Here is a 14,255-nt window from a genome sequence, read left to right as displayed (position 1 = left end):
AGCAAGAAACTGGAGAAATAACAGAAACTCCAGGGAGAAGTCTAGATCTTAAAAACATGGGAAATTGAGGGACTGGCACAGAGATCTCCACAAAACCAGGTAACATCTGTGTTCCAGGAAACAGAATAGAAAATGCGCCCAGGACTGTCTCTGACAGGGTGAGAAACTGGAGAGGGAAGAAAAGATCTGGGGGACCCAGGAGCATGGAGGGACTGGAACTGGGACCTGAGGGCGGGGCTGTGCTTCAGCCTCCTCCTCCCACTGCCCTTGCCCTGCCGTCAGGAGCCCTTGGTGAGGAGGAGGTCCCCAGTTCTGTGATGCAGGCCTGGGCCCCAGTCTCTAGTCCCAAAAGTGATGCCCAGGTCTCAGTTGCTTGAAGGTGACATTGCACTTCAGATGGAAAAAATGCTCTTTCCTCTGGAAAGCCCTAGTGCCACATGGCTGGGCCCCAGCTCCACTCCCTGGATTGTGGATTTCATTCTCACCTGAGTGTGGAGCTGAGGGTTTCTCTTCCTATTACTCTCCTACCTTCCCAGTGACCCACCGTCACCCCCGCTTGGAAGGAAGAGGAGCAGCAGGAAGGTAAGGAGCCCGCAGCCCAGCCCCACAGAGAAAGACTCTCTCTTCTTTTCCTCCCCTCATTCCCACTTTTCCTAAGCAACGAGAGACCCTTCTGCGATGGGAAATCTCATCATCCATCTAGGGAAGGGCAGGGCAGGCAGGGGTGGGAGTGGGCGGAGGATTCCATCCCCAGCTCCCAGACCATCTGTGACATGTGCAGGAGGCATCAGAGCAAAAACCAACACTGGACTCAGCCGCGAGGACCAGATCAGGAGAGGGGCGAGGTCTTTGTGGGAAGACAGGCCCCAGCTCTGGCTCATCAGCTTCTTTCCGAGGCTGGTACCTGGGGGCCCAGACACTTCTATGTGGGGTGATCTGGGAGCTGTGCTGAGACCCTGAGAGCCTCCCGCCAGAGCCTGGATTCATGTCTGGCCTCCTTCGAAGCAGAATCCTACTCAGAGGTGCCTGTAGGCCTGAGCCTGGGTCTGCCTTCAGCAGAGGAGCAGGGACTGGGGATATCCAGGGTGGAGTCACACACAAAACCCCCACTTGCATTTCCCTAAGAAGGAAAACAGAAAACATTTCATCAATGAAACATGAGTAAAAGAAACGCACACAGAGCTCCCTGAGCTACAGGCAGAAAGCCGTGTTACTCATGAGCACTGCGTGTGTGCAGCTGGCCGGGGGAAGAGGAAACTGAGAAATGGTCCCAGTCCCTCACTCTTGCTTGCCTTCTTACCATCAAAGGAAGAGATTGGGAGGCCCAGGAGCAGGAAGAAGATCCTAGCTCTGAAAGGTGAGGCTCTACTGCTCCACGGACTCCCCAGAGGTGACTGAGCATCGCCTGTGCCCGAGGAAGTCGTTTGCAGAGGCCTGAGAGGAAGCTCCTGGGAGGGAAATCAGAACCCGGGGCCTCCTCAGATTATCTGTGGGAATGAAACCTTGGGCCCGGGAACTGGTATTGTCCATAAGGGGGCGCTGTGGGGAAGGCACCAAGACCTGCCAGGTTACAGGGGGAGGTCAGGGAGGCTCCAGGTCCATGCAGACAGCTGTTCTCCTCGGCCATGGCTGACTCCTCTTAGAGACCACCCCGTCTGCTCTCCCCACTAGATGGTTGTGACACCCATGAGGGGGTGTACATGGAAGCACTTTTTGCAAATGACAAAAGTTCTGCAGAGTGCACACCTTGCTGTCACCACTGGGGGCATGTGGCCTTGGACACAGATGTGTGGGTTTCAGGGTCTAGTTCCCCATGGTATCCCCTAAAGAGACAGCCACTCAGCCTCCTGTGAAGTTTGCTGGCACTGCCCTCCCCACCATAACCCAGTCTCCTGACTTCAAGCTTGCAGAATCCTCCTGAGGGAGCTGGGGGAGACTGAGGGCCTGACCAACCCTCCGGAAAGATGAGGAGACTCCCCCTTCCCTCCATGTCCTCCTTTATACCACGGCCTCTGATGCAACCTTAGGGCCTGGTGGTGACCTGGGAGGGAGAGGTCCTGGAAAGGGAACAGGAATGGACTGAAGCCCTGAGGCTGACATAGACAGAACTTTGTGAAGTCAGCAGTGGGGGAGGTGGAGGAGCTGTGGGCACCAGGTGCCTAGCCTTCCCGACCTCCCAGCCCCACCTGCCCCTAGCTGCAGCTTGTGCCTCATGTCTACTGTAGCCACCTGAGAAAGCTCACTGGGGAGGGTGGCTCTCACCTACCCTTATGTGGAGACCCCCTGGGTGACATGTACCAACCAGCACCTGCTAAGGCCCACCAACTGCATGGGAAATGCATGCAATGTCCATCTCCCACTAGCTTGTCCCCAAGGGCTCTCCCAGCTACTCTGGCCTCCACCCTATCACCAGGCACAACGACCACCTTAGAGCGTTTTTGACCACCCTCAACCCTGAGTACCTCCAGGTCACCAGAGCCCTTGTTACCCCTAAAACACCCTGCACCTCAGCCACATGTGCTTTTTCCTCCTTCACCACAGCCCCATGTTCCCGTGGCCTCCTCTCCACCTCCACCCAACTCCAGCCTGGCTGAATTTCAGTGTGGCTTCACAATATGCCCCATTCCCCAGAGCTGCCTTTTACACAACCAGGGGCTGCCTTCTCCAACCAGGGTGATCTCTGGCTTTGGGTGCTCCAGTGATCCCATCTGGGACCTCTCCTGCTGGAGGGAGGCTGCCACCACCTGGGGCCTTTCCATTTGCTCACATAGCAAATCTCAGCAACAGCATCTTCCTGACCACCCCCTAGAGGCTTCCTTCTGGGGAGACCCCACACCCAGGCAGATGGAGGTAGGTGCCTGCACATTCATCCACCTCGACATGCAGAAGTGGCTGGAAACTCTCATCACCAATAGAGCAGTGATGAAGATGTGGCAGGAGAAAGAAAGGGGGCAGGCAGACTACCTGCAGATGACATCACTGGGGAAGGAGTGGGACATCACGACTCTAAATCCCTTCTGGAATGTGACAACCCAACCACAGCAGCTGCCTGGTCCTCAGCAGGTCTCTGATGCCAAGTCCATGGGGGACCACTTACAGTGGAAATGCAGCCAGCTCTTCTGAGACCTCTTCTCCCCTCTTTCAATAGGGAGTCCCTGGTGGCCATGGCCTGGGTTTCTAGGAACCCTTCCTCACAGAATGTGTACTCTGTACCATTGGATAAAGCCTCTACTTCTCTTCAAGGTGAACCTGAGGTTGAGGCATCCTCACAGCTTTCCCAGGCATAGCCCCAGCCCCACACATGGCCCAGCTCCAACCTTTCACTTCAACCTGGCCCCAGTCCCAGCCCCCACCTCTGGCTGGGATCCAGAAGCAGTCCCACTTCTCACCCCCTGTCCCAAGCCTACCATGCTCTTCTGTACCCCAGATCAGGTTCTGTGGGGCATCTTGCCCTACATCCAATGAGAAGGCACAGTGTGTCATCCCCAATGGAATGGAGTATCTTGAATGGCCCTTGCAGAAGTGACCAAAGTGGAAGAGGGCTTTTCCCTTTCTCCTAAAAAATTCTCAGGCTGTCCTGAGCCAGCCCACTGCCCACCTTCCCCAGAAGAGGTCAGCTTTCCAGAGGCCCCAGTCAGCCTCCATTCTTTCTGGGGTTGCCTCCAGCACTGAGATCCCAGAGCACCGGTGGCAAGGAAGTAGTGCCATGTGAAAGGAGCAGTCCCATGGCCCTCCCAGCAGATTCCATCTGGAGACCTCTGCAACCTGAGGGGGAATTCCCAGGGAGGCCCCAGGGTCAGGCAGAAGACACACAGGGGGTCCTCTTGCCCTCCCAGGCTTCTGAATTTGCAGGTAAGGGCAGGAAGGATATGCAGAAGACAGGGCTCAGGAGGTTCTCTGGGAAGAGGTGCTTAGGGTCCAAACTAGAGGCACAACCAAGCCAGGATCAAGGCACAGGAAGGAATTCAGTGAAGGTTCTGGAGAAAGACAAGGAGGAGGCAGACGGTGACTTCAGGAAGCCTTGGAAGTACCAATCAGTAAGTTCCACACCCTGGGGCCCCGACAGAAAGCATTTGGAAAACAAGCTGCAGGTCCCTCTGGACAGGAAGGTGGGGGAGATCAAGGAGAGCTGGATCCCCGTGTCTGTGTGTCACTCCTGGTTCATGGCTTTGTGATGTGTGAATTCATCTCACAGAGTTACAGTGTTCTTTTCATTTAGCAGTCTGCTAACACAGCTTTCTTGGAATCTTCAATGGAATATTTTGCAGCGCATTGAAGCTTATGGTGACAAAATAATACCTTCATATAAAAACTTGAATAGAAAGAAGGTTTCTGAGAAACTGCTTTTTGACGTGTTAATTCATCTCACAGAGTTACACCATTCTTTTCATTAAAGAGTTTGCTAGCACTGTTTTCATGGAATCTACAATACAATATTTGGGAGCACATTAAAGCCAATGATGACAAAGAAAGTGTAATCAGATAAAAACCAAAAAGAAGTTTTCCGATAAACTGCTTTGTGACGTGTGAACTCTTCTCACAGTTTTACATTGTTCTTTTCATTGAGCAGTTTGCTCACACTGTTTTCTTGGAATCTACAGGGGATATTTTGGAGCACATTGAAGCATATGGTGAAAAAGTAAATATCCACCGAAAGAAGCGAGAAAGAAACTTTCTGAGAAACTGTTGTGACGTGTGAATTAATTACACATAGTTTCATGATTCTTTTTGTGGAGTAGTTTGGTAGCACTCTTTTTGGGGAATCTGAGAAGGGATTTTTTGGATGACCTTGAAGCCTTTGGTGACAAAGGAAATACCTTCAGATAATAAATAGAATAAAGCTTTCTGAGAAAGTTATTTGTGATGTGTGAATTCACCTCACAGGCTTGTACCTTTCTTTTCATAGAGTGGTTTGCTAACACCGTTTTCATGGAATTTACAAAGAGTTATTTGTGAGTGCATTGAGTCCTATGGTTAAAAAGGATTTATCCTCAGATAAACACTAGAAAGAACTTTCTGAGAAACTGCTTTGTGATGTGTGAAATCATCTCACAGAGTTAAACTGTTCTTTTTATTCAGCAGTTTGCTAACACTGTTTTCTTGGAATCTGCTATGGGATATATCAGAGTGTATGGAAGCTTATGGTGACAAAGAAATTATCCTCATTTAAAAACTAGAAAGAAGCTTTCTGAGAAAGTGCTTTGTGATGTGTTAATTCATCTCACAGTGTTACACGATACTTTTCAGGGATCAGTTTGGTAGCACAGTTTTTGGGGAATCTGAGAAGGGATATTTTGGTTGTTATTGAAGCCTACAGAGGCTGAGGAAATATCCTCAGATGACAACTGGAAAGAAGCTTTCTGAGAAACTACTTTGTGATGTGTGAATGCATCTCACAGAGTTACATCTTTCTTTTTATGGGTCAGTTTGCTAACATTGTTTTCATGGAATCTGCAAAGGGACATTTTGTAGTTCACTGAGGCCTATACTGAAAAAGGAAATATCCTCAGAAAAAAATGAGAGAGAAGCTTTCTGAGAAATTGGTTTGTGATGTGTGAATTCATTTCGTAGAGTTACACTGTTCATTTCATTGTGCAGTTCGCTAACACTCCTTTCTTCGAATCTGCAATGGGATATTTTGGAGCACATTGAAGCTTATGGTGACAAAGGAAATATCCTCAGATAAAAACAAGAAAGAAACTTTCTGTGAAACTCCTTTGTGATTTGTGAATTCATCTCACAGACTTACATGATCCTTTCAATGGATCAGTTTGATAGCACTGTTTTTGGGGAATCTGAGGGGGGATATTCTGGATCGTTTTGAAGCCTATGTTTTCAAAGGAAATATCCTCAGATTAGAACTAGAAAGAAGTTTTCAGAGAAACCTCTGTGTGATGTGTGCATTTATCTCACAGAGTTACACCTTTTTGTTCATGGACCAGTTTGCTAACACTGTTTTCATGGAATCTGCACAGGGATATTTGGGAGCACACTGATGTGTATGGTGAAATAGGAAATATCCTCAGCTTAAAACTAGAAAGAAGCTTTCTCACAAACTGCTCTGTAATGAGTGTATTCATCTCACAGAGTTACACTGTAGTTTTCATTGAGCAGTTTTTTAACTCCGTTTTCTAGTAATCTGCAATGGGATACTTCAGAGCGCATTGACGCTTGCATTGACAAAGGAAGTACATTCATATAAAAACTAGAAATAAACTTTCTGAGAAACCACTTTGTGATGTGTTCATCTCACAGAGCTACACGAGCAGTGTGGTAGCACTGTTTTTCGGGTATCTGAGTAGGGATATTTTGGATAGCATTGAAGCCCAGGGTGACACAGAAATTATCCTCAGATAACGACTAGAAAGAAGCTCTCCAAGAAAGGCTTTTGGGATGTGTGAATTCATCTCACAGAGTTCCACATTTGTTTTCATGGAGCAGTGTGTTAACACTGTTTTCATGGAATCTACAGTGGGATATCTGGGAGCGCATTGAAGCCTATGGTGAAAAATGAAATATCCTCAAATAATAACTACAAAGAAGCTTTCTGAGAAACTGGCTTGTTATGGGTGAATTCTTCTCACAGTTACACCATTCTTCTCTTTCAGAACTGTGATAGCACTGTTTTCTTGGAGTCTGCAACAGGATATTTGGGAGTGCATTGAAGCCTATGGTGACAAAGGAAATATCCTCATTGAAAAACGAAAAGGAAGCTTTCTGAGCAACGGCTCTGTGATGCATGAATTCAACTCACAGAGTTACAGTGTTCTTTGTATTAAGCAGTTTGCTGACACTGTTTTCTTGCAATCTACAATGGGATATTTCAGAGCGCATTGAAGCTTATTGTGAAAAAGTAAATATCCTCAGACAAAAACTAGAAAGAAACATTGTGAGAAACTGTGATGTGAGAATTCATTGCACAGTATTACACGAATCTTCTCATGGATCAGTTTGATAGCACTGTTTTTGGGGAAGCTGAAAAGGGATGTTTTGTATTGCATTGAAGCCTATGGTGACAAGGGAAATATCCTCAGATAAAAACTATGAAGAAGCTTTCTGAGAAAGTCTTTGTCATGTGTGAATTTATCTCACAGATTTACACTTTTCTTTTCATGGAGAAGTTTGCTAACACTATTTTTGTAGAATCTGCAAATGGATATTTGGGAGCACATTGAGGCCTCTAGTGAATAAGGAAATATCCTCAAAGAAAAAATAGAAAGAAACTTTCTGAAATCAGCCCTGTGATGTTTGAATTAAATGTACAGAGTTTCACTGTTGCTTTCATGGAGCAGTTTACTAACACTGTTTTCTTGAAATCTACAATGGAATATTTCAGAGCACATTGAAGCTTGTTGTGAAAAAGGAAATATCCTCAGATAAAAACTAGAAAACTTTCAGAGAAACTGCTTTGTGATGTGTGAATTCATGTAAGAGAATTACACTGTTCTTTTCATTGAGCAGTTTGCTAACTCTGTTTTCTTGGAATCTGCAAGGGGATATTTTGTTCCACATTGAAGCTTATGGTGACAAATGAAATATCCTCTTATAAAAACTAGAAAGAAGCTTTCTGAAATACCGCTTTCTGATGTGTTAATTCACCTCACAGAGCTGCAAGGTTCTTTTCATGGATCAGTTTCATAGCACTGTTTTTTGGGCATCTGAGAAAGGATATTTTGGATTGCATTGAAAGCTATTTTGACAAAGGAAATATCCTCTGATAAACAAAATATCCTCTGATAAAAACTAGAAAGGAGTTTTATGAGAAAGCTCTTTGTGATGTATGAATTCAACTCACAGTGTTACACAGTTCTGTTTATTGAGAAGTTTGCTAACACTGTTTCTGTGGTATCTGCAATAGGATATTAGTGAGCACATTGAAGCCAATGGTGACAAAGGAAATATCATCAGATAAAAACCAAAAACAAGCTATCTGAGAAACTGCTTTGTGATGTGTGAATTCTTATCACAGAGTTATACTGTTCTTTTCATTGAGCTGTTTGCTAATGCTGTTTTCTTGAAATATGCAATGGGATATTTCATAGAGCATTGATGCTTAGCATGACAAAGGAAATATCCTCAGACAAAAACTAGAAAGAAGTTTTCTGAAAAATCGCTTTTTGATACAATAATTAACCTCACACAGTTACATGATCCTTTTCATAGAGCAGTGTGGTAGTACTGTTTTTGGGGACTATGAGACGGGATATTTTGGATTGCATTGAGGCCTATAGTGACAAAGGAAATATCGTCATATAAAAACTAGAATGAAGATTTCTGAGAAACCCCTTTGTGATGTGTTCATGGTGTTACATGATTCTTTTCATGGATCAGTTTGAGAGAACTGATTTGGGGTAATCTGAGAAAGGATACTGTGTACTACATTGAAGCCTATGGTGACAATTAATTATCCTCAGATAAAACATGGAAAGAAGCTTTCTGAGAAACTGCTTTGTGATGTGTGAATTCATCTCGCAGAGTTACACTGTTTTTCCTTGAGTGGTTTGCTAACATTGTTTTCTTGTAATCTGCAATGGGATGTTTGGGAGCTTATTGAGGTTCATGGTGACAAAAGAAATATCATCATACGAAAACTAGAAAGAAGCTTTCTGAGAAACAGCTTTGTGATGTGTGAATTCATCTCCCAGTGTTACACTGTTGTTTTCACTGAGCAGTTTGCTAACACTATTTTATTGGAATCTATGATGGGATATTTTGGGGCACATTGAAGTTTATGGTGAAAAAGGATATATCCTCAGACAAAAACTTGAAAAAAGTTTCTGAGAAACTGCTCTTTGATTTGTGAATTCATCTAACAGAGTATCATGATTCTTTTCATGGAGTAGATTGGTAGCATTGTTTTTGGGGAATCGGAAAAGTGATATTGTGGACCGCAATGAAGCCTATGGGGACAAAGGAAATATCCTCAGATAAAAACTAGAAAAAAGCTTTCTGAAGACATTCTTTGTGATGTGTGAATTCACCTCATAGAGCTACATCTTTCTTTTCCTGGAGAAGGTTACTAACACTGTTTTCATGGAATCTGCAATGGGATATTTAGGAGCCCATTGAGGACTACAGTGAAAAAGGAAATATCCTCAGACAAAAAGTAGAAAGAACCTTCTCAGAAACTGCTTTGTGATGTGTGAATTCATCTCACAGAGTTACACGTTTCTTATCATGGAGCAGTTGGCTAACACTGTTTTCGTGTCATCTGTGAAGGAATAACTGGGAGTTCATTGAGGCCTAGGGTGAAAAACGAAATATCCTCAGCTAAAAACAAGAAAGGATCATCTTGAGAATCTGCTTTGTGATATGTGACTTCATCTCACAGAGTTACAACGTTCTTTTCATTGAGCAGTTTCCTAACACTATTGTCATGGAATCTGAAATGGGATATTTTGGAGTGCATTGAAGCTTATGGTGACATAGAAAATATCCTCATAGAAAAAGTAGAAAGAAGCCATGTGAGAAACTGCTTTGTGATGTGTTAATTCATCTCACTGAGTTACACAATTCTTTCCATGTATCAGTTTTGTAACACTGTATTTGGGGAATTTCAGAAGGGATATTTTGGATTGCATTGAAACCTGTGGTGACAAAGTATCCTCAGATAAGAATCAGAAAGAAGCTTTCTTACAAAGTTGTTTGTGATATGTGAATTCATCTCACAGAGTTTCACCTTTCTTTTCATGGAGCCATTGGCTAACACTGTTTTCATGGCATCTGCAAAGGGATACTTGTGAGCACGTTGAGGCCTATGGTGAAAAAGTAAATATCCTCGGATAAAAACTATAAAGAAGCTTTCCGAGAAACTACCTTTTGATGTGGGAATACATGTCACAGAGTTACATAATTTATTTTATTGAACTGTTTGCTAACACTCAGTGGAATCTGCTACGATATATTGGAGCACATGGAGCCTATAGTGAAAAAGGAATTATCCTCAGATAAAAACTAGAAAGAGGTTTTCTGAGAAATTGCTTGTGATGTGTGAATTCACCACACAGTGCTGCACTGTTCTTTTCATTGAGCAGTTTGCTAACACTCTTTTCTTGGAATCTGCAATGGGATATTTCATAGTTCATTGAAGCTTATGGTGACATAGGAAATATACTCATAGAAAAAGTAGAAAGAAGCTTTCTGAGAAACCACTTTGTGATGTGTCAGTTTACCTCACATATTTATACGATCCTTTCTTGGAACAGTTTGGTAGCACTATTTTTTGGGTATCTGAGAAGGGATGTTTTGGATCACATTGAAACCTATGGTGACAAAGTTAATATCCTCAGAAAAAAACTAGAAAGAATCTTTCTGAGAAAATGCTTTGTGATGTGTGAGTTCATCTCACATAGTTACACTATTATTTTCCATGAGCAGTTTGCTAATACTGTTTTTGTGGAATCTGCAAAGGGATATTAGGGAGTGCATGGAGGCCTATAGTGTAAAAGGAAATATCCTCAGATAAAAAGTAGAAAGAAGCTTTCTGAGAAACTGCTTTGTGATGCGTGAATTCATCTCAGAGAGTTACACCACCCTTATCATTTAGCTGTTTGATAACACTGTTTTCAAGGAATCTGCAATAGGATATTTTGAGTTCAATGAAGCCTATAATGACAAAGGAAATATCCTCACATAAAAACTAGAAAGAAGCTTTCTTAGAAAGCTCCTTTTGATGTGTGAATTCATCTCAAACAGTTACACCTTTCTTTTGATTGAGCAGTTTGCTAACACTGTTTTCGTGGAATCTGCAAAAGGATATTTGGGAGCACATTGTGACCTATGGTGAAAAACTAAATATCCTCCAGTAAAAACAAGCTTTCTGAGAAAATACTTTGTGATGTGAGAATTCATCTCAGAGAATTACATTGTTCTTTCCTTGAGCAGTTTGCTAACACTGTTTTCTTGGATTCTGCAATGGGGTATTTCAGAGTCCATTGAAGCTTATGGTGACAGAGCAAATATCCTCAGACAAAAATTAGAAATAAGCCTTCTGAGAAACTGCGTTGTGTTTTTTTAATTTATCTCACAGAGTTGCACGATTCTTTTCATGGAGACGTTGGTAGCACTGTTTTTGGTGAATCTGAGAACACATATTTTGGACCGTATTGAAGCCTAGTGCGACAAAAGAAATATCCTCAGATAAAAAGTACAAAGAAGCCTTCTATGAAAGTTCTTTGTGATGTGTGAATTTATCTCACAGAGTTAAAGCTTTCTTTTCATAGAGCAGTGTGCTAACCCTGTTTTCGTGGAATGTGCAAAGTCATATTTGGGAGCGAATTGAGGCATATGGTGAAAAAGGAAGTATCCCCCAATAATAACTGGAAAGAAGCTTTCTGAGAAACTGACTTGTGATGTGTTAATTCATCTCACAGAGTTACACCATTCTCTTCATTGAGCAGTTTGATAACACTATTTTCCTGAAATATGCAATAGGATATTTCACAGCACATCGAAGAATATGGTGACAAAGGAAATATCCTAAGACAAAACTAGAAAGAAGTTTTCTGAGAAACTGCTTTGTGACTGGTTTATTTAGCTCTCAGAGCTACACCATACTTTTCATGGATCAGTTTGGTAGCACTGTTTTTGGGGAATCTGAGTAGGGATAGTTTGGATTGCATTAAAGCCTATGGTGATAAAGGAAATATCCGCAGATAATAACTAGAAAGAAGCTTTCTGAATAAATGCTTTGTGATGTGTGAATTCATCTCACATAGTTACACTGTTCTTTTCATTGAGTAGTTTAATAACACTGTTTTCGTGGAATCTGTGAAGGGATATTTCAGAGCGCATTGAGGCCTATAGTGAAAAATGAAATATCCTCAGATAAAAACTAGAAAGACGATTTCTGAGAAACTGCTTTTTATGTGTGAATTCATCTCAGAGAGTTAAACTATTCTTTTCATTGTGCTGTTTGATAACACTGGCTTCATGGAATCTTCAAGGGGATATTTGGGAGCACATTGAATCCTGTGATGACACAGGATATATATGCAGATAAACACAAAATGAAGCTTTTTCAGAAACTCCTTTGTGACATGTGCATTCATCTAACAGTGTTAAAAGATTCTTTTCATGGAGCAGTTTGCTAACTGTATTTCCGTGGAATCTGGAATAGGATATTTTGGAGCACAATGAAGCCTATGGAGACAAGGGAAATATACTCAAATGAAAACTAGAAAGAAGCTTTCTGAGGAAATTCTTTGTGATGCATGAATACATCTCACAGAGTTAAACCTTCCTTTTCATGGAGCAATTTGCTAACACTGCCTTCCTGGATTCTGCAAAGGAATAATTGGGAGCACATTGAGGCCTGTGGTTGAAAACAAAATATCCACAGATAAAAACTAGAAAGAAGTTTTTGACAAACTACTTTTTCATGTGTAAAGTCATCTCACAGTGTTACGCCACTCTTTTCATTGAGCAGTTTGATAACACTCTTTTCTTCGAATTAGCATTGGCATATTTCCGAGCGCACAGAAGCTTATGATGACAAAGGAAATATTCTCATATAAAAACTAGAAAGATGATATGTAAGAAAACACTTTGTGATATGTTAATTCATCTCACAGAGTTAAATGATTCTTTTGGTGGGTCAGTTTGGTGGCACTGTATTTGGGAGAACTGAGAAGTGATATTTTGGATAGCATTGAAGCTTATGTTGATATAGAAAATATCCTCCAATGAAAAGTAGAAAGAAACTTTCTGAGAAACTCCTTTGTGATATGTGAACTCATTTAACAGAGTTACACAATTGTTATACTGGAACAGTTTGCTAACACTATTTTCGTGGAATCTGCATTAGGATATTTAGGAGCACATTGAAGCCTATGGTGATAAAGGAAACATCCTCAGATATAAACCAAAGAAGCTTTCTGAGAAATTGCTTGGTGATGTGTGAATTCATGTCACAGATTTACACCTTTCCTTACATGGAGCCGATTGCTAACACTACTTTCATGGAATGTGCAATGGGATATTCTGGAGCACATTGAGGAATGTGGTGATAAAGCAAATATCCTCAGATAAAAACCAGAAAGAAACTTTCTGAGAAAGTTCCTTGTGATGTGTGAATTCATCTCAAAGAGTTACACCTTTCTTTTCAAGGAGTAGTTTGTTAACACTGTTTTTGTGGAAACTGCAAAGGGATATTTGGGAGCACATTGAGTCCAAAGGTGAAAAAGGAATTATCCTCAGATAAAAACTAGAAAGAAGCTTTCTGAGAAAGTTCTTTGTGATGTGTGAATTCATCACACAGAGTTACACCTCACTTTTCATGTATCAATTTGCTAACACTGTTTTCGTGGAATCTGCAAAGGAATATTTGTGAACGCATTGGGGCCTACAGTGGAAAAGGAAATATCTTTATAGAAAAAATAGAAAGAAGCTTTCTGAGAATCTACTTTGTGATGTTTGAATTAAAGGAACCGAGTTACACTGTTTTCTTCATGGTGCAGTTTGCTAACACTGTTATCTTGGAATCTACAATGGCATATTTCGGAGCATATTGAAGCTTATGGTGACAAGGGAAATATCCTCATATAAAAACTAGAAAGAAGACCTTTGAGAAACTACTTTATGATGTGTTAAATCATCTCACAGAGTTACACGATTCCTTTCATGGATCAGTTAGGTAGCACTGTTTTTGAGGCATCTGAGAAGGGATATTTTGGATCGTCTTGAAACCTATGATGACTAAGGAAATATCCTCAGATAAAAACTAGAAAGAAGCTATCTGAGAAAGTTCTTTGGGATGTGTGAATTCATCTCAAAGAGATACACCTTTCTTTTCATGGAGCACATTGCAAACACTGTTTGCAATCCCCAAAGGGATATTTGGGAGCACAATGAGGCTATGTTGAAAAAGGAAATACCCTCAGATAAAAACTAGAAAGAAGCTTTCTGAGAAACTGCTTTGTGATTGGTGATTTCATCTCACAGACCTAAGCCATGCTTTGTTTTGAGTATTTTGATAATACTGTTTTCGTGGAGTCTGCAATAGAATACTTGGGAGTGCAATGAAGAATATGGTGACAAAGGAAATATCCTCATAGAAAAAAACAAAAAGAAGCTTTCTGAGTAACTGCTTTGTGATGTGTGAATTCATCTCACAGCGTTACACTGTTCTATTCATTGTTCAATTTGCTAACACTGTTTTCTTGGAATCTGCAATGGGATATTTAGGAGTGCATTGAAGTTCATGGTGACAAAGGAAATATCCTGAGACAAAAACTGGAAAGAAGCTTTCTGAGGAA

At 42.0% G+C, this 14,255-nt stretch overlaps 1 protein-coding gene across 1 annotated transcript; it reads left to right on the top strand.

Annotated features, from left to right (window-relative positions):
* Nucleotides 1-387: 387 nt before the first annotated feature.
* Nucleotides 388-4,175, top strand: LOC104673355 (spermatogenesis-associated protein 31E1). Its single transcript, XM_030926346.1, is given in 7 exon segments — nt 388-581; nt 1,299-1,357; nt 1,904-1,948; nt 2,210-3,129; nt 3,132-3,294; nt 3,297-3,756; nt 3,758-4,175. Coding segments are annotated over 7 exon segments (2,250 nt in total). The 5' UTR covers nt 388-396.
* Nucleotides 4,176-14,255: the final 10,080 nt, after the last annotated feature.

The sequence above is a fragment of the Rhinopithecus roxellana genome, unplaced genomic scaffold (assembly GCF_007565055.1).
Source record: "Rhinopithecus roxellana isolate Shanxi Qingling unplaced genomic scaffold, ASM756505v1 contig1545, whole genome shotgun sequence".
Taxonomy (NCBI): Eukaryota; Metazoa; Chordata; class Mammalia; order Primates; family Cercopithecidae; genus Rhinopithecus; species Rhinopithecus roxellana.
The sequence above is the reverse complement of the archived record's forward strand: the minus strand, read 5'-3'. Positions and strand labels throughout refer to the sequence as shown.